The following is a 22,772-nucleotide window of genomic DNA, read 5'->3' on the forward strand; positions in this document are numbered from 1 at the left end:
ACTGCTGTGACCCTGGGCTGGTCCCTTTCCTGTGAGGGTCTCAGCGTCCTCATCTGTAAAATGGGAGGGTGGCTCTCAATTCTTCACATCCTGATAGCTTGGCGTTTTGGGAGTGTCAGCTGGGGAAAAAGGTTATGTGGTTTCCTGGGATTGAGGGAAAATGTGTTTCCTGGAAAGGAAATAGCCCAGGAGGCCCTGCTTCTCCTGCAGAACCTCAGAGCGGAAGGGATCTGTGAGGTTTTTCTGATCCACGCTTGCACCACTAAGGAGTGATCCTCAGACACCACTGTGAGGGTGGCCCACAGCTTCTGCTGGGACTTGTGTGGAGGGCCTCTCTCCCTTAAGTGGACCCTCATTCATCCTGTGTCATACCGTAGGCTGGCCCCCATGTAGTCTTGGGTGAGGGTGTCTGTAGTCCACTCTTGATGTCCAGCCACACCCCCAGTCCCCGTTCTTCTCCAAGGGGGCACATCGGACCTTGAGGACAGACGTGAATAGCAGGAGCATACTCAGGCAGAATGTTCTCGACTCCTGCAGCCTCTCCGTGCTGACTGAGCACCAGCTCCCTCCTGGCCTGTTCATAATCCTTGGCCACTGCTTAATAAAACCGAGCTCCCAAAGGGGGATGCAATATTCCTGGTGCAGTTAGACCATGGAAACTGGAGCAAGCTGTCCCCTCCGAATCCCACACTGTCTTTAGCAGCATCGTTGGAGGACCATTTCCTTCCTAGCAACTGTCAGTTACGGACCTCAGCTCAGGCCAGGCTTCTAGAGCCACGAGCCCGGCTTCGTCACAAAGTGAGGGGTAGAAGCCTGCGAAGGGAAGGTGCCCTGTCCCCCTGCGGCCCAGTCCTCACCCACAGAGATGAAGACACAGCCTTAGAGTTTATTGGCCAAGGCCTTAGTATCCAGAGAGATTCCCCTCCTGGCCTGCAGGGTGGGGGTGCCCTTTCGTTAGAGGAATCAGGCTCCTTCAAAGGTTGTACCTCCTACACCATGGCCAGAGGCCCCGGTCTCTGCCCACAGGGACTGACAGCCTGTCCTTGGTCCACAATGGGACCCGCGTCAACCCCATTCCCAGGGAACAGGGTGAAAGCCACTGTGACCACTTTTGAAAGACACCCTGGGTTTCTGGTTCTGGGGCGCGGGACCCTCACACCTCTGCTTCCTATTCCTGATTGTTCAGAGGCCAACCAGCAGGGGAGATTTAGAAACTGCTGTACAAATTCACACTCATCATGTACACTGTCCCACCATACCCCAGAAAACACACACGGGAACCCGGCTGAGGCCGAGTCTGTACATCCAATAGCTCTGGCCTGTCCCCCACAGCAGAGCAGTACCCCTACATCCAGGCCTCTCTGGACTGTTCGACCTCAGGACCTCAGGACACCCCCAGCCCTCCCACTGGAAGTCCCTATCCCATGTGGGGTTCCCTCACCCCTCCACTGCTCTGGGCGCCCCAGCTCCAGGACCTGGCTTAAGGCACAGCTCAGTTCTTCCCTCCCTGAGCCCCTCTGTCACTTGTAACTTGGACCTCCTGTCACTGTTTACCCATTTATCCCCCACAAAATTATTTGTCAACTGTACAGGGGACAAGGTCAAGCTCATAGTCAGGGGGCCGATACTCCCTCATGCCAGAGGTCACACACAGTGTGAACAGGGCCATGGTAGGAGCACTCTGGGAGCTGTAGAAGCCCAGAGGGGAACCTATAATCCCCGCTGGGAGAGCAGTCAGGGAGAACTTCCTGGAGGAGGTGGCACTAAGTGAAGTTACATTGTATCTCCAACTATTGTTCATGGTCCACAGACTGAGCTTGGGTCCTCCACCCACCAGCCAAGATCATCCAAAATCCAACCCATCTGCATATCCGTAAACAAGACCATGAACATCTGTGTTGTGGGTCCCTGAGATTTCAAGCTTGTTCATTACCCAGAGTTATAGGGCAATAGTCAACCACAGGCCCTGAGCACCCTTTCCTTCCCTGGTGATCTGACTCACCAGTTACTGCCTCCTCCGCAGCCCCAGTGTTTCTCCTTTTACTCTGAGTCAAGCCCACATCAGAGCCCTCTTCTGACCCTGGTCAAATGGAAAAGGCACCGATTACATCCTGGGCCATGAGCCTCTCTCCCATCCATCTGTATGCCTGGTAGGGCCATGTCCTATATGCTTTTCTGGGTCACCAGAGGAACCAAGAGCCCTGACCTGAGCTCCTAGTTGTCCCTAGGAGCCACTGGGCTTAGAGTTGGGGACACAATGGAACAGGGAGACTCAGGCACAAAGGCGACCATGGGCATCGGAGGCCTGGAGCCTGGATCACAGGTTAGAACTTACATCCACCCACCAGGACAAAGAAGGCAGCAATTCAAGGCCTGGCCTTGGTGCCTACTGGCTGTATGACATGAATTTGTCATTGCTTCTCTAAGCCGGTTTCCTCTGTCTTTAAAATGTCTGTCATCTGGCTGGGCTGTTGTGAGGGTCAAACATGATTATATGTTTGAAAACTATAGAGCACCACTTGGGCAGATGGTATGGTTCTCTAAACCTCAGTTTCCCCAGACATTAAATGGGTATAAGAATTTTATTTCCTCCCTTCCCAGGGCTTTGGTGAGACTAATTAGACACTGTGTGTGCAAAAGCTGTGGGAAGAAGGCCATGCTGTGTGATGGCTTGGGCCCTCTGGGCCGCAGTGTCCTTGCCAGGAAAACACAGCTGCTCACCTTGCTCCCGGATGTCTGGCTCGCAGCCAGTCTGGGGCAGGAGTGGCTACTGCATTTGTTTCCAGAGTGGACCGAATGCTTCCTTGGAAGACAGCAGCATGAGCTGCCCTTCGACCACCCCACCTACCGTCCTCTGCCCTGGGTCAGCCTGAGAGCAGGTGGGCAGCAGGGAAAGGTGGGCTTCCTTGCTGGCTCAGGTACAGTGTCCATGCAGGGCCGACGTGCCTTTGAGACCTCGCTCTGATGGCACACAGTGGTTTTAGGGGCCCACAGAATGTTTTCATCTCTTTTAAAACCAGAATGAAGAAATGAATGTCTACATTGAAAAAAAATGTTTAATAAGTAATGTTAATATAGTTGTCCTTATACCAATGTAGTCATACAATACAATTTCTATATTATTTTTTTATATTTTTTTAAGATTTGTATTTATTTTTAGAGAGAGAAGAGAAAGAGAGAAGGGGGAGGCGCAGGAAGTATCAACTCCCATATGTGCCTTGACTGGGCAAGCCTGGGGTTTCAAACTGGTGACTTCAGCATTCCAGGTTGATGCTTTATCCACTGCGCCACCACAGGCCAGGTCGATTTCTATATTATTTTAAGGAGAAAGAACCTACAAAGGCGTAAATGCCCACGGCCCATGAAAGTCATAACACGGCCCCGAGTCCATGGTATAGATTTTGTCCCTCACTCAAGCAACTTACTGTGCAGCACTAGCTAGCCTCATGGCAGCTGGGATGGCAAAGCCCATGTCAAACATCCAGGAGCGGAACGCAGCAATGTGGCCGCTGTTTCCCGCATCAATTCTGCACCGCTGTAACAGCTCTTCGTGGCTGAGTTCTTGGACAGGTGGGTGGTGGCCTCAACCATCTTTTCTCCCACACCCCACAGAGGGCATACAAGTGTACCCACCAGGAAGAGGACATTCTAGGGCCAGAATGCTGAAAGTATTGGTGCCTTTATAAATCCTTTCGTCATGTTGTTTGAGAAAGTTCCCAGGCAATTTGGATATTGACACCACTTTTTTTTTCTTTGAGAGAGACAGACATCAATTTGTTGTCCCACTTATTTAAGTATTCATTAGTTGACTCTTGTATGTGCCCTGGTTGAGGGGGTCGAACCCGCAACCTTGGCACATCAAGACGACGCTCTAATCAACTGAGCTACCAGGCAGGGTGATTCCACCTATGATATGTCCCCCCAGAAGTCCCCTTCACCTTCCACCCAGCTTGAGAACCACTCACTGGCCTGGAGGAAACCAACAGGACAGCTTGAACATAAGACAACGGTTCCTTTTAGAAACAGCACCAAACTTCGCAACATCGCTCCTTCTCCTCCTCACCCCACCAGAATCCCTGGATTTGGGGTATTTCACCATGTTCCCACTTTCACTGACTCAAAGGGAGCACGTGCAGTGGGGCCAGGGCAGCCGCAGCGGGTAAGCTGGCTGCTCCTTCTGTCTGGTTGGAGTGACTGCTGGCTCCCTGGGGCCCTGTCGGCAGCAGAGGGAAGCTGAGGGCATGCTCACTTTCTGGGCTAGGGGAAGGGGCACTCGCTGTCCGGCCCGACGTTTCCACCGACCGGGTCGGTCAAGTCTGTTTTCTCATTTGCAAAATGGGCGTCAAAGATACTCATCTGCCTGCATTGAACCGGACAGTGCACGGGAGGCCCTGCCGCCGCTGGAGACTGTGGGAAGGTGACTGCTAATATTCAGGCATAGACTCTTCTTTCCCTTTCCCTTAGTCCTTTTTCTGCTGTTTTTGCCTAAACACTTAAAGGGCCCTTACAAAAGCTCTGTGGTGTGTACACATGCGCACGAGTGTTTTCAGCTTATTCATTCAGAATATGCTTCCCTTCCTTCCACAGACCCGTGCAAATCTTTTTTTTTTATTTTAATTTTTTTGTGGCAGAGACAGAGAGAGTCAGGGAGAGGGACAGATAGGGACAGACAGACAGGAAGGGAGAGACAAGAAACATCAATTCTTTGTTGCGGCTCCTTAGTTGTTCATTGATTGATTGCAAATCTTTCTTGAACCAGGACTAAACCACCCCAAAAAAACAAACTCCTGTCTTTTGGTAAATACTTTTTGGTAAGATTTCCTCTTCCCCAGCCTCTCTCTTCTCTTTAAACACCTTTCAATTTGACCTCTGCTTTCTCCTTCTCCTTCTTTGTATTTTGTAAAAAACTCTGTCTTGACAAGTGTTTCAAATGTTGAATTAAAATGGTATCTCTCTCTACCACCCTGCGCATGCTGGCTGTCTCTGCTCAGTGTCCTGTGTCTCAGTAAAGGGCCGTGACCAATCTCAACGCATCCTCACCAGCTCCTGGGCTGAGCTGGCCGCCATCTTGGCCAGGCCAGGTAACCACAGAGCAGATAGATGCTCTGGTCATCACCCTGTGGAGGTGAAGTCTGACAAATTCTAGCTGGAGCGAACCCCCAAGGGGGATTTGTTACCAGGAGGTAGTGTCCTTAATGTCTCACCATGGGAGGGACTGTGCAAAACAAGAGACATGTCACCACAAGAAAATAAATCACTGGGCCCCTTTGGGCTCCTCTGATGAAAGCCTAATTTGACCTACTGGGATTGGATAGCTACTTGCTGCTGGCTTTTAGAAGCTGCTATTCCCCAGTCTTAGTTTTCTTAAAACTGCCAAATGCAGTGCTATTTCCAAGGACAGGGTTGGTGTTGGGGGTGGGCTGGTTAACCAGGTGGCCAACCAGATCTTTGCTGTAAAAGTCACTTTCTGCAGGACTGGCTGAGTCCTACCACCTTGGACAGGCCACAGCTCCCAGCTTGGGGCCCTGTGTCCTTCCCCCTTGTCCTCCCAGGTCACTCCTTCAGTCTTCTCCGGCTCCAGACCCTCCCCTGCTCCGCCAGGCGGCCAGACTGAGAGAGCTGTGGGGAATCTCCCCGTTAGCTCAGCTTGGGTCAAGGCTCCTCCGAGGCACACAAGCCCTTGGGGACGATTTCCTTTGCTGATCTCACAAACAACACGAATTCAGGGCTTTTTTTTTTTTGGTGTTGTTTATTATTTAAACCCACTTGTAGTTTGGGTTCAGCTGGAAAGCAGGACATACCAAGGGAGGGAAGGTGGTTGCACGCGCAGGATTCCGTGGCAGCTTTGGCGGGAAGCCCCAGGACCCTGCTCCGGGGAGGTAGGCCCTGCCGCAGGCTCCCAGCTAGCTCAGGCGTGGGCAGCCTCCTGCGCGTGTCTCCGGCGGAGGAGAGCTGTCTCCTCTTGGATCTGCACCCTCACGGGCCAGCCAGAGGTTTCCCGACGGAGTGCCCAGCAGCTGAGAGACAGGACTCCGCGGGCAGGCCCGGAGAGTCTGTCACACAAGGAACACCGGCTGGTTTCTGATGCCAGAGAAGACTGGGGCTTGGCGTCTGGGGCGGCCCCACGAGGCTGCTCCTCGTGGCGGCCTGGCTGGCTGGGCCCTCGCCCCTGCAGCTGCCCAGGGCATGATCAATGGTACATTACCCACACCCTCCCCACCCCCACCCCCACCCCCCAGAGAAAATAAAATAAAATAAAATAAAATAAAAATTAGAATAAATACCGATTCAGCCAACATTTACATTTACATGGATGGACAGGACGATTCCCAAACCTGAAAGGTTTACAGACTGGTTACGGAGGATGAACGAACGGAAACGGGGTCTGGAGGTGCACACTCTTCATGGAGGACGGTGGGACTCCCACCTCGCCCAGGGGAGGTCGGGAACCTTCCTGGGGCCGCGGTCCTGGGGCTCAGGCGAAGACACAAACAAGCTGAGGAAAGCGTGACCATCGCGAGCAGGCTGGCTGCTTGCAAGGAAAACAGTGACCACCTCGCCTTGAGTGGCAGGGGGGAGACCAGGATGGAATCAACCTCAGACAGCCGACTTTGCCTCTCCAGCCCCAGGAGAGTCGTGGGCCAGTTGGGAAAACGCAAGCTTTAGGAGCGCAGTATCCAGTTTGGGCCCCCAACAGATACATTCAGAGGTCAACTCGGATACGGCCTGCCTCTCTCGGCAGAGGGAGGCCTGGCTGGGAGGGGCCGGGGGTGCTCACTCTGCCCCCCAGTTCCTGTCTGAGTCGTCTCCTGTGGGAAGCTTCCTCAGAGTCTCAGATTTTAGTCTTTACTGTTATTTCCTTACCAAAAAAAAAAAAAAAAAATCCTTTTTAAACGTTTTCCTTCCACGTCTGAAAAAGTAGCAGCAACCTGCATTTAGAAAAACAGCTTAAAGTGTTTTTCGAATTGGCCAGGAAGTGCTTTCAAGCAATGGAATAAACTAGGCAAACCATATGTCTGGAGCCACCGTGGCATGACACGTAATTAAAAATATATTTATATATGTATACATATTTATATCTCACTTCTCACACTCTGGTCCTGACGGTCAAGGAGGGGCTGGGCTTGAGGCAAGCCCAGCAACGAGGGCCACCAGGAGGAAGGGGTGTGAGGTCCCACAATGCTACCTGTGCCCACAATGCTACCTGTCTCAGCTTTCCAGGGGCATCGGCCCCAGCATGCACGGCGTCTGGGCTCCGCATGACACTTGCTGTCTGAGCCGAGCGGAGGTGAGACCCCACTTTCCTGCCTCCTCAGCTTGCACCCCCACTCCAAGGCCTCTCCCTTCCACTGGGGCCGTTTTGTTCTCAGCAGATGCACTCACACACACACACACACACACACACACACACACACACACACACACACTCTCTTGAAGGAAGCAAGGCCCATTTCAGCACAGGTATGTCTCTGAGGCCTGTCCAGGGGTAGCTGCTTGCCTGGCGAGGGCCGCCTGACTCCTTCAGCTCATGATTTCCCCCGTGTTCTCGCTCAGCCTTCTAACATTGGCCTAGCTCTTCCCGCAAGGCCTCCTGTGGGGCCTCCGGTGCCCCAGAGCCCCAAGCTGGGCTAAAGGAGTAGGCTGAGGAGGAAAGGCAATGAGGAGAAGCTTGAGAAAGCTCGGGAAAAAGAAGGAAAAGGCTGGGGCTGGGGCGCAGGCTTCTTTGCAGAGGCAACCACGCTGTTCCAGGCAAACCCGTGCCCCTCACAAGCTCTTTCGGGGGCAGTCACAGGCTCCGGTCCTGGGGCTGGGAGGCAGGCTGTGGCTGGTGGGACAGCCAAGGAGTACAGGGAACCTGCTCCACACCCCGGGCTCCGGGTCAACCAGGGGAAACCGCCTCCAGCCCTCACCTGGCCCGCCTGGCCGGGCCGCCCGGCTGCCTCCAGGGACCCAGGGAGCGACCGGCCTCGGTAGAGGCGTAAAGAAGGAAGCTGCTGGGTGAGGTCGCTTTCTGGGGGCTCATCAAAGCGTGAGCTCTAGGCCTTGGAGACGTGGCTGTGCCAACACAGAGACACCCTCTCGGAGCCCAACACAGAAGGGCAGCTCCCAGAACCCGACTCCAGGAAGCCCCAGCCATGTTCCCAGTCTGGAAAGCTTTGTCTGGCCTCCCTGCCTGGTCACCTGACTGTGCTGCTCAGGACTCGGTGAGCACGCCCTTTCCCAACAGCCTCCCGCAGCACGTGCAAGGCTGGCCTCCCGGATGTTACCTGTGATGAGGTCAGGGCGGCGACACAGCCCACTTGTCTAAACTCCGAGTCCCTGGGAGCCAAGAAGCCCCATACTCCCACGCTCCTCCACTCAGAGCTTGGGACGAGAGCTGCGAGTGGAGCAGGACACATCCCCTCGCATGTGGGTCTCAGCTGGCCAGCTTGTTCTGTGCTGGGTTGACAGCAAGGCCCTGGGCCAGGACGGGGCTGAACGCACTCCCTGCATGATGGTATCAGCCCTTTGAGACAGCGCAGCTAGACTACGAGAAGGGAGGTGCTGGAAGCCAGGGGCACAGGTTCCAGTGGGACCCCCAACTGGGGCAGAAGTTTCCAATTACCCTAATTGGCTACTGGCAAGCTGTCTGTGGCTAGAATCCTTGGGGGGGGGTTTGATCTCCCACTAATCAGGGGGTCCTCGGTGCTATCTATGTGATCACATCGCCCGGCTCTTTCACTGACAGAGGAGACTTCAAAGCAGCTGACTTTTGGAAAGTAAAACACAATAAAACAAGAGTGCAAGTGGAACTACAAACTCCAGCTGCCCCGCCTGCTCCCAGCCCAGGGCCTGAGGCTTGGGGCTACTGGAGGAGCACTGGAAAGTTGCAGGGTGGGGGGTGGGGGGTGGAGCGTGAAGGTTGGAGGAGAACGAATGCCTCTGTCCCCCCAGCTTAACCATGTGGACAAAGGCCATCAATTACGGGCGGCTGGTGGGGACGGTGCCTGCCTTTGTCCTCCCGGACATCTGCTACACGTCGCCTGCTGCCAGTTGGCGACTGCGGCTGACAGCATGTGGGAACAATGCAAGCCCGTCTCCGACCCACTTTTTCAGCCTTCTGAGGTCTTTTCTGACCCAAGCGGTACCCTAGCGTGCCGGGCTGCCCGGCCTTAGAGGAGGAGTCACAGAGATGAAACCCCTTGCACAAAACCCTGCGGGGGACTTGTTTGATGGGAGGGGGCAGGAGGAGCAAGAGTGAGGAGGGGTGAGGGCCAGGCCACCATGAAAAAGAAACATGCTTCCCTTATTGGTGAAGCTGCAGCATGCTGGGGCTGGGGGCGGGGGAGGTGGGGGTGCTAGGGACTTGATCCCTGCCCCACCTGGCTCCAGGCTGGCCCTCGGCTCTGCCCGCCTTCCTCCCCACTTCTCTCTCCCACCAGGGCCACCCCTGTCCTCCCGCCTGTCCATCTGGCCTGTGCGCCAGGGCCCAGCTGCCCGCGGCCGCCCGCCAGAGCCCCCGGCTGTCAGGCTGTCAGTTTCTGGATGGTCCTGTTGTAGTACTGCGTAATGGGGGGCGTCAGAGGGTTCCAGCTGTTGGCGTGGAGTTCAATGACCTCCAGGAGCAGCGACCTGGTCAGCATGGACTCCGAGGGGCACAGCATCTTGTCTCGGGCACTGGCCAGGAGCTCGGTCATCATCTCGGGGAGCTGTTCCTCTAGCAGCCGGCCTGTGCTCTGCAGCTGTGGGCAGAGAAGTGGGAGTTAGGGCAGGATGCGGGCCCCACCATGGTTCCCTGACCCACCTGGTAGGGTGAGCTGGGGGCAGGGACAAGAAATTGCTGGACTATCTCAGGAAGGTGTGGGCCCAGGTCTCTGTGCCACAGGGAGGGCAGAGTGTGGAAATAGCCAACTGTGGGAACCCACATTTAACAACCAATCTGTTGGCAGAAATAAGAGGGATCAGAATATTGCCTGCTGCTCTCCCTCCTACAGGAAGCCCTCCCTGACTCCCACCTACACCCTTAAATGGCTGTGTGACCTGCTTCCTTCAAAGGTGATTAGGCTGCATAATGTTAATTTTCACTTGCTAGCACGTCTCTCTGGAAACGAGCTTAGTCATTATTACCTGTGCGTGTCCATGTGGAATTTGAGATCCGGAGAGCAAGACCAAGTCTCCTGTTTCCCTCTTCCCTTCCCTCCTGCCCCGATCCCCCCACCCCACCTCCAGCACTGACCTCTGCCCACACTCGTGCCACAGGGGAAAGAGAAATATGAACTGGGCAAAGGGCCAGCGGAGGGCCTGCCCTCAAGAGAGGCCTGCGGTAGTCTAGAGAAGCCCCCACTGGGAAGGAGCCCCGCCTTCCGGATCTGTGCATCCTGGGCCCAGCCCCTGCGGGGGCTCCCGCAGAATCTCAGCTCCATCCCGGTCCCGCCCCCAGCCTCATCCCGCCCAGAGTTCAAGGCTCTCCCTCTTCGCAGTTCCTTGTGGGCCTGCCCTGACCTCTCTCCCTGGGCTCTTCAGGGATGTGTGCCCTGTATACACACTTATCCTCTCCACTGCCCCACCCAGTGTGTCTGTGTGTGAGAGAGATCTAGCCCCGCCAGACTGGAAGCTCTCTGAGGGCAGAGAACATGCTTTCTCCTTCTCTCCTCTCTCCCCCACCTTAAGCCCCATGCAGGGCACCTGGCTGGAGCCCAACCAATGAGCAGAGTGACTGCCCCTTCCACCCAGGGCTGCTGTCTGGGCTCCGAGCACTCTGGCCTCTGAGATTCTCGGGCGTGGCCACGGCAGCCAGGTGGAGCCGCCTCAGAGGAGTGGTGTCCTGGGAGCCCCTCCCTGCACTGCAGGCCACTCTGTGTGACTCTGGGCTGTTTTCCGAGGGCACAGGTTTGTCCCCATGGCTAGGCCAAAGCCAGGAGTCTGAGGAAAGATCCCAGAGGAAGAGTTTCAATGAGCAGTGGCCACACCCTGGGATAGGGCATGGCCCCTCCCACAGCGGCTGCTTTGAACCAGCCAGTGCCAACATGGGGGATTCAACCCTCGGGCACCTTCCCCCAAAGCCCAGGGTGAAATTTGGGGACAGGAGTCACCTGGGGTCTCTTAAGTAATTTGTGTTATATACCTGGTGTGAGGAGAGGGTGGCCTTGGGGACAGAGAGAAAGTGACAGTGGCAGTGTTTCCCTCTAGATGAGCCAGCAATTCTCTGTCCCTTCAGCCAGGGACGGACTGGTCTCCCCATTAACTTTTACTCTGGCTGTAGGCTGACAGTTCTGGTGTAGAAGTCCATGTCCACTCAGAAGCCATTCCTCACCAGCGCCTTGCCCTGGACTGTGGACCCCACAGCTGTGAGGCGTGAGGGGTGCCCTGTACCTGAGACTGGCGTCCGGGCCGTAGTGCTTACCTCCATGGAGCAGCACAGGACTGCATCTTCCTTCACATCCTGAGATTGCAAGAGCTGCGGGGGAGAGGGGCAGAGACCACCACTGAGGGCGCCAGCTCCCAGCCCCCCACAGCCAGGTCCCCTCCCCAGCCCTAATTCAGCCTGGAATAAGCACCTCCCAGGGTCAGAGAGCAGCAGAGAGGCTGTGCGGGGAAGCTGTGGCCCCTCGGGCGGGCTCTGTGCTGTTGGAGGACTGCTGTGGACAGACAGGCGGGCGCCCTGGCTGGCAAGAAGGCTGTGGTTAGAGGCCATGGCAGAGAAAGGCTGCAGGTAGGTCTAAAGATGGTGGCAAATATGCTGGGATCATTGGCTGTTAACAACTGGTCAGCAAAAAATCCTCAGTGAACCTGACCAGGTGGTGGTGCAGTGGATAGAGTGTTGACCTGGGACACTGAGGACCCAGGTTCGAAACCCCAAGGTGGCTAGCTTGAGTGTAGGCTCATCTGGCTTGAGCATGGGATCACAGACATGACCCCATGGTCTCTGGCTTGAGCCCAAGGTTGCTGGCTTGAGCCCAAGGTCACTGGCTTGAAGCCCAAGGGAGTTACTGGCTCAGCTAGAGCACCTCAGTCAAGGCACATATGAGAAAGCAATCAATAAACAACTAAAGAGACACAATTACGAGTTGATACTTCTCATCTCTCTCCCTTCCTGTCTGTCCCTGTCTCTCTCTTGCTTAAAAAAAAAAAAAGAAAAAGAAAAAGAAAAAGAAAACCCTTAGAGATGAAATTAGCTTAAAGACTTCCAGGTTGGTAAGGGGAGCTTTAGCTGTGGTCTTGGCCGTTCCGAGGCCCTGGCTACAGGAGGAGGATTTATGCTCTTCTGTAAAAGCACGGCTGCACTGACTGACTTACCCAGAGGCTGGACCTGCCTCCCGACCCAGGTCATGCCAGGCTGCCCACTGGATCTGGCCCTGGTTGGGCTTCCCCCTCCTGGCCTCTTCTCATTCTCTCAATCTCTTTCTTTTGACTTTTAAATTTAAATTCATATAACATCAAATTCACCATTTTAAAGTATACAATTCAGTGACTTAGTATAGTCATAAGGTTCTGCAATCTTATCCAGAATGTCTTCATCTCCCCTACACGAGCGCAGTGAGTTCCCGCACCGCCATCCTCCGGCAACCGCTCATCTTTGTCTCTGCGGATTTGCCTATTTGCAACATGTCATATAAATGGAATCATATAATATCAATATGTAGCCCTTTGTGACTGGCTTCTACTTAACGTAACTTCTTTTTTTAAATGTATTGATTTTTAGAGAGAGACAGAGGGAAGGGAGAAAAACTGGTTTGTTGTTCCACCTATACATGCATTCATTGGTCGATTCCTGTGTGTGTCCCAACCTGGGGACACCTTGGTGTATCGGGACGACTCTGACCAACTGATGTACGCAGCCTAACATAACGTATTTGAAGTCCGTCCATGTTGTAACAGTTCTTTATTCCTTTTCACAGTCGAATAGTATCCCATTGTATGTTACACCACATTCTGTTCATCCATTCTTCCACTGGTAAGACATTTGAGTTGTTTCCACGTTTGGGCTATTGTGAACAGTGGTGCTATACACATTCATGTGGACATGTTTCCAGTTCTCGTGGGCACACACCTAGGGGTGGAAGTGCTGGTTCACGTGGTGTCCAGCTTAGCTCTTTAAGGACCAAGACAAACTGTGGCTGCACCATTTTACAGCCTGGCCAGCAGTGTCTATGGATTGAGATTTTCCCCACACCCTTGACAACACTTGTTACTGTCTGCTTGTTTTCAAATTCATTTCTTCTTGAGCCCCCAGGAGAAGGCCCAGCTACAGCCTGAGAAGCCCCGCCACCCTGTTCTCCTCAAGCCCCACTGACCGCTTTTTGCACAGTCCCCATTGCTGGTTAATTCTCTGCCTCCAGACCCCTAAATACATCTCGGTTCTGTCTCCACCTTCCCTCCCCCACCACTGTGATCATCGCTTCCCTCAGATGACCCCACATCTACCCGCTGGGACCCTCCATTTCGGCCTTCTCCTCCTGCCCAGGTCACTTCGTAGCTTTCCTCAGGGACTCCCAGATTGCCCCAGCCCATGGTGTCCTCCCCTGTGTCTCACCCCCGAGTTCTCTCCATCTTTCCCACCCGTGTGGCATTCCACACAGGAAATGAGACCTTTCCCAGTCTGAACTGCCTGCTCCCGGAAGGTAGGGCCCGGGCCATGGTAATCAGAGTTGCTCTTTAACATCTAGCACAGCTCCTGGCCACAACAGGAATCCACTAAATGTCAGTTGATATGACTTACGTGCTGCTTTTTCCTTTAAAGGGAGGCTGGAGGGTAAGGAGAACGTAAGAGGTAGGCATATTTAGTGTGAGCATCCCTGTTCACTGACTGAGACCTGGAGTCAAGGTTTTTGACTCGAACATGGCATGTTCAAGCGGAGGTGACATCACATACAACTCGGGGAATGTCCCGCTGTTGGCATGACATTCGAATTCCACATATCCTCCTCGCCTATTCCCTTCTGTCTTACCTCTGACCTAGTATCTACTTGTTGGTCTGTTGTCTGTCTCCCCCACTGCTAGAAAACAAGTGCTGTGAGGGCAGGGTTTTTGTTTTGTCCCCTGCTGCATCCAACGCCTGGCACATAGGAGGCACTTGGAAATATTTGTTAACAATACGCTTTGGGAGGCAAGGAGAATGCCACCCAGCTGGAAGTCAGCAAGCCAGAGGGGCTAAGCCCGAGTCAGCTCATCGGCAGGTGGTCCTGGTGCACACAGCTGAACCGGTGAGATCGGGGGGCATGGGACCCCCAGCCACACACCCTTCTCACCACAGCAGACATGGCGCAGAGTTATAACTGAGGAGTCTGCCGGGGGAAAAAACCCTTAAAATAGAAATTACCGGAAGAAAGTGCAAGAAAGGGGAAGTGGGGTATCCACCTGGTGGGAAGGGAGCTCCTGGAGACACTGGGCAGCAGCAGCTGGTGGAGGAGGGAGCAGACAGGACCGGAGCCCACGGGAAGGAAGGAAGGGGGCAGCTCCAGGTGCCCAGCACATTGGCTAACATATAGCAGGTGCTCAATAAATGCTTGTCATGGCGAATAAGATGAACGTGGGGTCACAGTCTGTCCTGAGATCAGCTTCTTTGGTGTCCTGGGGTTTAGGGACAAGTGAGGTAAGTTTATGGGAAATACTGTGAAGAGCCAGGGCCTGACAAGTCCTACATGCTCTGAAAGGTGACTGCTTCTCCCTGCAGGTGGCCCTTGGGACTTCTGACGGTGCTGCGTGGAAAGCCTCCATCCATGCTCTTGTCGGCTGAGCACTGTCCTGATGAGCAAGTGTAGACTCCTCCTGCTCCTGTGTTTACTGCCCAGGGCCTGCCTGCCTCCACCTGCTCCCGGCCCAGGTTCTGACAGCAGAGCAGAACCTTGTCTTCCTGTTCCGTTTCTCTTCTGCCCTACGTATTTGTGACCGGCCTACTTCTTGTTCATGTCCCTTCCCCCCCTCTGCGTGCCCAGACTCCCCCGGGGGCCTGGTCCTGGGGCCAGCCCCAGGCCACTGTCCTCCCTCCCTGGTGGGGCCCTGGCTCCTGGCTTCCGGGGCAGGGGACAGACTCGGTGGGAGTGGGGGTGGGTAGCTCTCAACCCCAGAACCTTTCTTCCAACCTTATCTTTCATTTGATGGTTTGGGAAAGCCTGTGTTAAACCAAAAATCACATCGTGCAAAGGGCCTGCTAGCTTTTCTCAAGGAAGTCAGGAGGACTGGCTGTTCTCCCTCCTGCTTATCTGTCACAGATGCTGGGATGCAGAGCTCATAAAGGGAATCGTGGCCGCAGACCGCATCCTGGTCTCCCCTACCTGCCGACCTGGCCGCTCACTGCCAGCTTTTGGCAGCAGAGCCTTCGAGCCAAGGAGAGCGTCATCGTCAACCCCCCTCCCAAGGGGACCTTCCCCACTGTCACAGGCAGGAAGCGGCACCCTGCTGCCACAACCAGAGGCGGGCCTACCTCCCAGTGGGCAGCCCTTGACTCAGCTCCCCAGGACTCCCTCCAAGGACACCTGCCCCGGCCTTCAGAGGCTCCCACACCTCTGGGTGACCAGTGGCTTCCCAGGAAGCTGTGGCTGACTTGTCCTTTGTGGGCAGTGTCCAAAGTACAAGACCCTTCCACTCTTTTCCACCTTGACCCAAACTCACCTGTCTGCGTTCCATTTCTGCTTTTTCTGAAGAACAGACAGCGAGTTTTTATATAAACACATCCCTGATAATATGTTGAGGGGTCCGCTGAGCTCTCTTAGGTAGCTTCTATCTGGGATCTTCTGGAGACAGTGCTTTATTTAGCTTTAAGGCAGTTTCAAAAGTAGTGGCCACTCAAACAGGGTCTTGCACACCCCTGCTCACAACAGCAGTATTCACAACAGGCAAGAGGCGGAAGCGGCCCAAGTATCCACACCGGGTTAGTGGATAAGCAACACGTGGTCTCTACATACAATGCAATGTTATTCAGCCTTGAAAAGGAAGGAGATTCTGACATGCTATACCACAGATGAACCTTGAGGACATGATACTCAGTGAAATAAGCCAGATACAAAAGAACAAATGCTGTATGAGTCCACTTAGATGAGGCACGTAGTCAAATTCATGGAGACAGCAAAATGGCGGTTGCCAAGGGGCTGGAGGAAGAAGTAATGGGGTGTTGCTGTTTGATGGGTGCAGAATTTCAGTTGGGAAGATGGAAAGTTCTGGAAATGAATGACAGGGATGGTCGCACAACAATTTTAATGTACTTCATGCCACTGACCTGTACTCTTAAAAAAAATGGCTAAAACAATCAATTTTATGATACATATATTTTACTGCAATAAAACAATGATCTAAAAAGAAAGTGGTGGAAGGAGCAGGCATTCTTTGGAAGAAAAGTCCCATGGAGAAGGCAGGGCGGCCCCCAGGCCCTGGGGTTGAAGGCCCTGGGGCAGGGAAGGAGCAGCCCACTCATCAGAGTCTCTGGCACAGAGAGGGTGTGGGCGGGCTGGGGCAGGCACCCTCGCCCTGCCCTCCAACAGGGAAATGTGTTTCTTGGACGAGAATCCAAGGCAATTGTGCGAGCCCACACAGTGTTTGTTCGGAAGCTAATGCATTCCTGTCCTATTGTCTCTGCCGGAGACTTGTTGTGGGCACACCCAACACATCCTCCCTCAGGGAGAAGCCAAGGGGCTTGGAGTCAGGCTGTGGGAGGCCCGACAGCAACTGCGGAGAAAGGCAGCCTGGTGGGCGCATCCCAGTGTCCCCGATGGAAGGTCCACAAGGCCTGGGCATGCTGCCCAAGGCGTGCCCAGGACGGAGTCGGGCTGGTTGCTTGGGATGCCACACCGTGGAGAGGGAAGGAGGGTGCTGATGGAAGGACCCACGGGGCTGCCTTTGTGTGTGGGAGGCAAGCAAGGGCTGGAGATGGCAGCTTCTTGTCTTAGTAGTGAGGACTCAGTGCCGCCAACCTGAGGCAGGATGGCTAGCCCGCCCTGACCACCTGAGCTTAGCAGCAGCACGGTTTCACTCTTGAAGAACAAACCCAAGCAGCCTACTCTAGCCACAACAAAAACTCAGCTCAGTCCCTGCCTGTAGGAGTCCCCCCTCCTTTAGGGGTAGCCGAGGGAAGGCCGGGGGCAGCAATAAGGGAGCATAAGTGAGATTTCGGAGTGCGTGTGATTGGCTGGTTTTCTGGGAAATGATCCAGAGCTCTCATTGGTTGGCTGGGTCTACAGAAGGGCCAGGGCTGTGTGTGGCAGGATGCGCAGAGAGTAAGAAGCCGCAGGACGAGGAGAGAGAAGGAAGAGCCAGGGTGAGGGTGGAGGTCTGTAGTGGTCCAGGAACTCAGTGATGGGCAGAAAGGCTGATAGTGGAGAGAAAGGGGAGAGGTGGAAGAATGTGGCAGAGGCAAAAGAAATGGCCCTGATGCATGCTACATGGTCCGGCATGGCACATGGACACCTACATCTCAGGAGTGTCCTGAGGTACAAGTCCAGGCCCCCACCCTGCACCTCTGCTGGACCTGGATTGGCATCTACAGCTAAGTCTAGAGAAACTGATGTTCATGATACTGACCTGGAGTCATCAAGATGAGGGTCAGTTATGCCTGGGTCTCTTCAGGAGGCAGGGGAAATAGATAATCTATCTGAAAAGGGTGACATCCAAAATGTGCAGCAGGCTTGGAGCCAGAAGACCTGCTACTCATTAAAAGGGACCCTGAGCATGTCACTTAATCACTCTCCACCTCAGGTGCCTCACTGGAGAATGGGGATTATCCCTGCCTGGAATTGTTTTGAGAGTCAATTGAGATAACGTATGTGGAAAGAGCTTTACAAAGTACAAAGCTTGATTCAAATACAAGGTGTGATTATTGTAATTAAATGTATATCTTTATAAACATGCATCTTCCTTGAAGATCTTGACATACTTTGTATACACCATCCCATTTACCCTGTGATACTCTCGTAGAGACAGGGAAAGGCCACAGGCATTATTATCTCTACTTAATAATGTAGTGAAACCAAAGCTCACTAGTCAAGCGGCTTGAACAAGCCAGACAGACTGTAAGTCTGAGGAGATCTAAAAGATGCACAGAAGTCCTAAGTCAGCACCCTCTTCCTTGGAGAATTATTTTAATTTCCCTCACATTGGCTAATTCATATTTTGCTGATCAGAATTCATAATTCTTAATTTTGTTGAATGGTGACAATAATCAACTTGGGTCTTTACAAACTTGAACTGGTTTAATCTATTTTGTGTCTGTATTGGCTACCATCTATCTATCCACCCACCCATTTATCCACCTACTCATCCATATACCCACTTACTTACCTACCAAGTTATTAATCCATTTTTCACCCACCAATGCATCCATTTATCCTCCCATCTTCTACCCACACATACCATGTATCCAACCTTCCATCCACCCATCCATCCTTTCATGCATTTACCTGTCCATCCATCTACCCACTCATCCACCCATCCATCCTTTCATGCATTTACCTGTCCATCCATCTACCCACTCATCTACCCATCCATCCTTTCATGCATTTACCTGTCCATCCATCTACCCACTCATCTACCCACCCATCCTTTCATGCATTTACCTGTCCATCCATCTACCCACTCATCTACCCATCCATCCTTTCAACAACAGTTATGCAACACCTACTATGTGTTAAATACTGTATAAATACAGGGATAACAAGAATATAAGATTTGCAACTTATGGTCTAGTAGGAAGAAATCGAGAAACTGTGCTAGGTATGTGGGGCTGGAACACAAGATGGAATGGTGGTGGTGGAGAGCACGCCAGGCACATGGCAGAAGGAGCAGCATATGGCATATGCACAAGAGCTAAAAATGTGAACTAGCAGAGTGCACTGGTGAATAACAAGTATTTCAAGATGCTAAAATGTATGGTGCTGGGGCGGGGGGGACAGAGAACATAATGGTAAAGAAGGCAAGGGCCACAGCCTAAAAGGCTCTCGATGCCATGCTACTAAGTTTGAATTTTCCCCAAGGGACTGGGGAGCCATTGAACAATTTTAAACTGGAGAGTAGGAAGGTAATATTTGCATTCTCAAAAGATCCTTTCCTGCACAGTGTGGAGAACAGACTGGAGCTGGCAGGGTGGTGGTAGGACTGGAAGCAAGGAGACCCGTGAGCAACCCGATATGAGAAATGATGATGGTTTGAACTGAAGCAGGCACAATGGGAGGAGAAGTGCTTAGGAGGCAGAAGTGAGGGTGAGGAAAAGGACAATCTTGAGGGTGGAGAATCCTCAGGTTTAGGGCTTGGTCAACTGGATAAAGGGTGGTGCCACCAACGATAGTAGGAAGGCAGAAGGCATTGGTTTGGGGGAGTGTGAAAAAATTCAGTGTCAAAAATGTGGAGTCTCTGATCCGTGGGGAGGTCAGGGAAGATGACTGGCCGGAGGCTGGCCACCTGCGACCGTCAGCACCCAGGTGTCAGTCAAGGCCACGGATGTGAGCGAGATGTCCTGGGGGAGACACAGAATGCATGAAAGAGCACCATCTACACCAGGGGTCTCAAACTCAACTCAGCATGTGGGCCGCAGAGCAAGATCACAGCCGTTCGGAGGGCCGCACTAGGTCTACAAAAGGCAACTGTTACGCAACACTTTTCTCACTGCGGTTGAAAACAAAACAAAATCAGTACAACAAGCACAATCGTACATGCAGTTTACTCAGTGTCACAAAACGACCAGAAACTGTAGTTCGCATCACAACTGCTGTTAACTAAGCTAATATCTAGCTAGGATGCTAGAGAAATGAAAAATACAAGTAGGCCCCTAGGCTTACTTAATTTTATCCAAAATACTTTGAACTTCGTGGATTAGTCTGCGGGCTGCACAAAATTGTTCGGTGGGCCGCATGCGGCCCACGGGCCGCGAGTTTGAGACCCCTGATCTAAAGGGTGGTAGAGTAAAAAGAACCCCCAGAGTGGAAGAGGACAGAGAGCTAAAAAGAACAGGAAGAAGTGATGTCATGAAAGCCAACAAAATTTGAAGTAGGACAAGGTCAATAGTGTCAAATAAGATGAACAATGAGCAGGCCACTCCGGACTTGGTGCTTAGGAGAACACAGGTGACCTGTGCCATGATGACTTCAGTGCAGGGGGAGGGGCAGGCGAAAACCGGGTAAAGGGGCTGCAGAGGGTGAGAGGTCAGGAGTGGAGACTAAAGGGGGTACACATTTCCTTCTTATTCTTTGGGGGTTTCTGTTCTTTCTTCTCTGTTTCTTCCTCTCTTTCTAATTCTTTCTTTTTGGGGGGGAACCTTGTCTATAGAAGAAGAGAAGGGTAAAATGCTAGAAGAAAGAGGCTGGCAAAGGGTCAAGGGGAACGATTGTTAAAGCAGGAGACTTGAGCACGTTTCAAGGGTAGAGGCAGCGATGAGTGGGTAGAATGCGGGAGAGAGGGGGGATAATCGGAGGGGAGGGGAGGGGAGGGGAGGGGAGAAGGTCAGGTGCTTAAGTAACAGGAATGTCACTTCTCTGAAAAGGGGCGAGGCTGCGAACTGAAGTAACCATATAACTGCTCCTGCCGCCCAGCCAGGCTGTGCAACAACAAAATTAGTGCTGTTTTACATTTAAGACATACTATCATCCCTCCGTGCATGCCTGCATTTGACATCCCAGGAGAGGGAAATCTGCCCCAAATGTCACTTTTCCACTAGTCTAATAAGAAGCCCTAGTGTGGTGGCTATGGTCAGATGTCAAGGAAATTCATGGTTCTGACCTGGACTTTAGTCCAAGCTTGTGCCCTGTGGCCTGGCTGCCAGCCCTCCTAACTCAGGCGGGCAGGCACCCTAGCTGCGGACCAGGCGCCCCGGAGGCAATAATTAGCCTCCTTCCTGCCGAGCTTGCAAACCACCCGTACAAAGTGGCCACAGTAAATGTCACATGGGGGAATGCTTCAGCCCACAGCTGGCCGTGGGGGGGGGGGGGGGCTGGAAACGTAATCTGGGGCTCAAAGAAGACACTGAATCCCACAGATACTGGAGCCAGAGGACAGGGCCATGGCTCCTGTGGCTCCTCTTCAGGGCCAAGCCCTGGCCAGTGGCCTGGACAGGAGGCAAGTTCTGTTCGTAGAGTCCCTGCAGCCACGGGTTCCCAGGAACCCTGGTTGGGGTTTGAACCCTGAGGACGTTGTTGTCCGTGACCACTGTCAACACCTCCCGCCTTCTCCTTTAGTGCCCTTCTCTTCCCTTCTAGAAGCCTGCCTGTCCCCTCCGAGGCTCATTCTGTGTTCAATACCCTGGCGCACATGGATTTCTCCAAAGGGCAGACAGAAAATGCCCGAGGAAGCCCTGAGGACTGACCTTTCCAACGGGGGTCTCCTGAGGGCTAACCAGCACCTTCTGGGTCTTCAATCAGCACCTGGCTTACATTTCTGAGTGCTTTCTCTAGACAGGGGTACTGAGCTGTGTGTGCATTCTAAGATCCAGTTTACCCCTACACCAGCTAGCTTATCTGAGTTAGACACGATTGTCGTAACTCCATGTTACAGATGCGGACATGAGGCCAGAGAGGGAAACAGTTTCCCCGACAACACACAAGCAATGGAAAACTGGGAGCTGAACTCAGGTCTCTTCTCCTGCACAGTCACATGACGTGGCCTCTGCCCCATGAGTAAGGCCCCTGTACATAAGGCTGATGGGGAGAGGACAGAAAAAGGTGAGGTGACCACATACCCTAGTTTTCACCTGTCACCCCAAAGTAGTAGGTGCTTTCCTTTCGCTCTCAAAAGTGGTATATTATACAGCCTCCCAGACAAGGGAAGGGTGACCAGGTGGTAGACCTCTAGCCTAGCCCGTTTCTCCTCCTTGTGCCGCAGGGTCCCCACTGATTAAGTGGGTTAGAGTTCATGCGTATCTCTCCGGGTTTGGCAGATGGGGTGGGAGAAGGGCTCTGAGGCAACAAAGCAGCCCTGCTCCTAGCGAGAGGTGGTCACTGCAGGAGATCGTGACACCTGCCGCAGGGCCTGGCCTGAGCCTGCGGCACTAACCGCTCCCCAGGGAAGGGAGGCGGGCGCGGGACGGAGTTCCGGCACCAGGCACACCGTCCACTGCTCCGTGCTGGAGCAGGGGGGGCCTGTGGGGAGCGGTTATTTTCCAAGGTTCCTCCGGGGAGCTCAGCCATCGGTGCCCAGCCTGGAGGCACTGGATGTCTGGTGGCACCTGGGACCATCCCTCCCCTCACAGTACCTTCTGGATACCCCTCTGGAGAAATGACTGCATTTTTTGTCTGACTCAGCACAAAACAGCTCCCTGAGACAGGGGAGGAGTTTGGGCTGGCTGGGGGCCAGACCTGGGGCTCAGGTGGTGGGCAGATGGCCCTCAACAGGCAGTTGCTGAACTCACAGGTCACCAGGCTGGACCCTCGACTGACATAGGGGAGAGCATGGCAAGGGAGGGGGCCCCAGACTGCCATCTGCTCCTGGCTGTACCTCCCCTCCCCCGGGGCCCTGACCCCATCCCTTGGCCTCTCCACCTCCACCCACTTGAGTCCTAAACTTGACCTTGCTGGCTGTGGGGGAGGGTGTGAGAGTGTCTAGGTTTAGGGAACTAGCTGCCTGCAAAGGCATTTTCCATTCTCTAAAGTAAACAATCAAACAGGAAATTAATCTAGAAACCCACATCAACGGAAGGTTCAGGTTGTGATTTTCACAGCCCCAGAGTCAGGAAATTCAAAGTTATAGTTCCCATAGCAACTCGGCTGTAGAACCAGCCACTGCTGGGCTTGAACAGACCTTGAAGGGTCAACGAGGCCAGCCCCCTGCCTCCAGGAAGCACAGCCCACAGCAAGCCTGCCTGTCTGGGGCAGACTGCT

General features: G+C 53.4%; 1 protein-coding gene across 5 annotated transcripts in view; it reads right to left on the reverse strand.

Moving 5' to 3' along the window:
- Positions 1–5,746: 5,746 nt before the first annotated feature.
- Positions 5,747–22,772, reverse strand: part of CTIF (cap binding complex dependent translation initiation factor) — a 272,016-nt gene continuing 254,990 nt past the window's right edge. For all 5 annotated transcript variants that reach the window (XM_066246447.1, XM_066246446.1, XM_066246445.1 and 2 more), the window contains 2 exons: positions 11,384–11,437; positions 5,747–9,722 (listed from right to left, as the gene is read on the reverse strand). In XM_066246447.1, coding sequence (XP_066102544.1) covers positions 9,507–9,722; positions 11,384–11,437 — 270 coding nt within the window. In that variant the 3' untranslated portion in view covers positions 5,747–9,506. The remainder of the gene's footprint in view (positions 9,723–11,383; positions 11,438–22,772) is intronic.

Source organism: Saccopteryx bilineata, chromosome 11 (genome assembly GCF_036850765.1).
Source record: "Saccopteryx bilineata isolate mSacBil1 chromosome 11, mSacBil1_pri_phased_curated, whole genome shotgun sequence".
Classification (NCBI taxonomy): Eukaryota; Metazoa; Chordata; class Mammalia; order Chiroptera; family Emballonuridae; genus Saccopteryx; species Saccopteryx bilineata.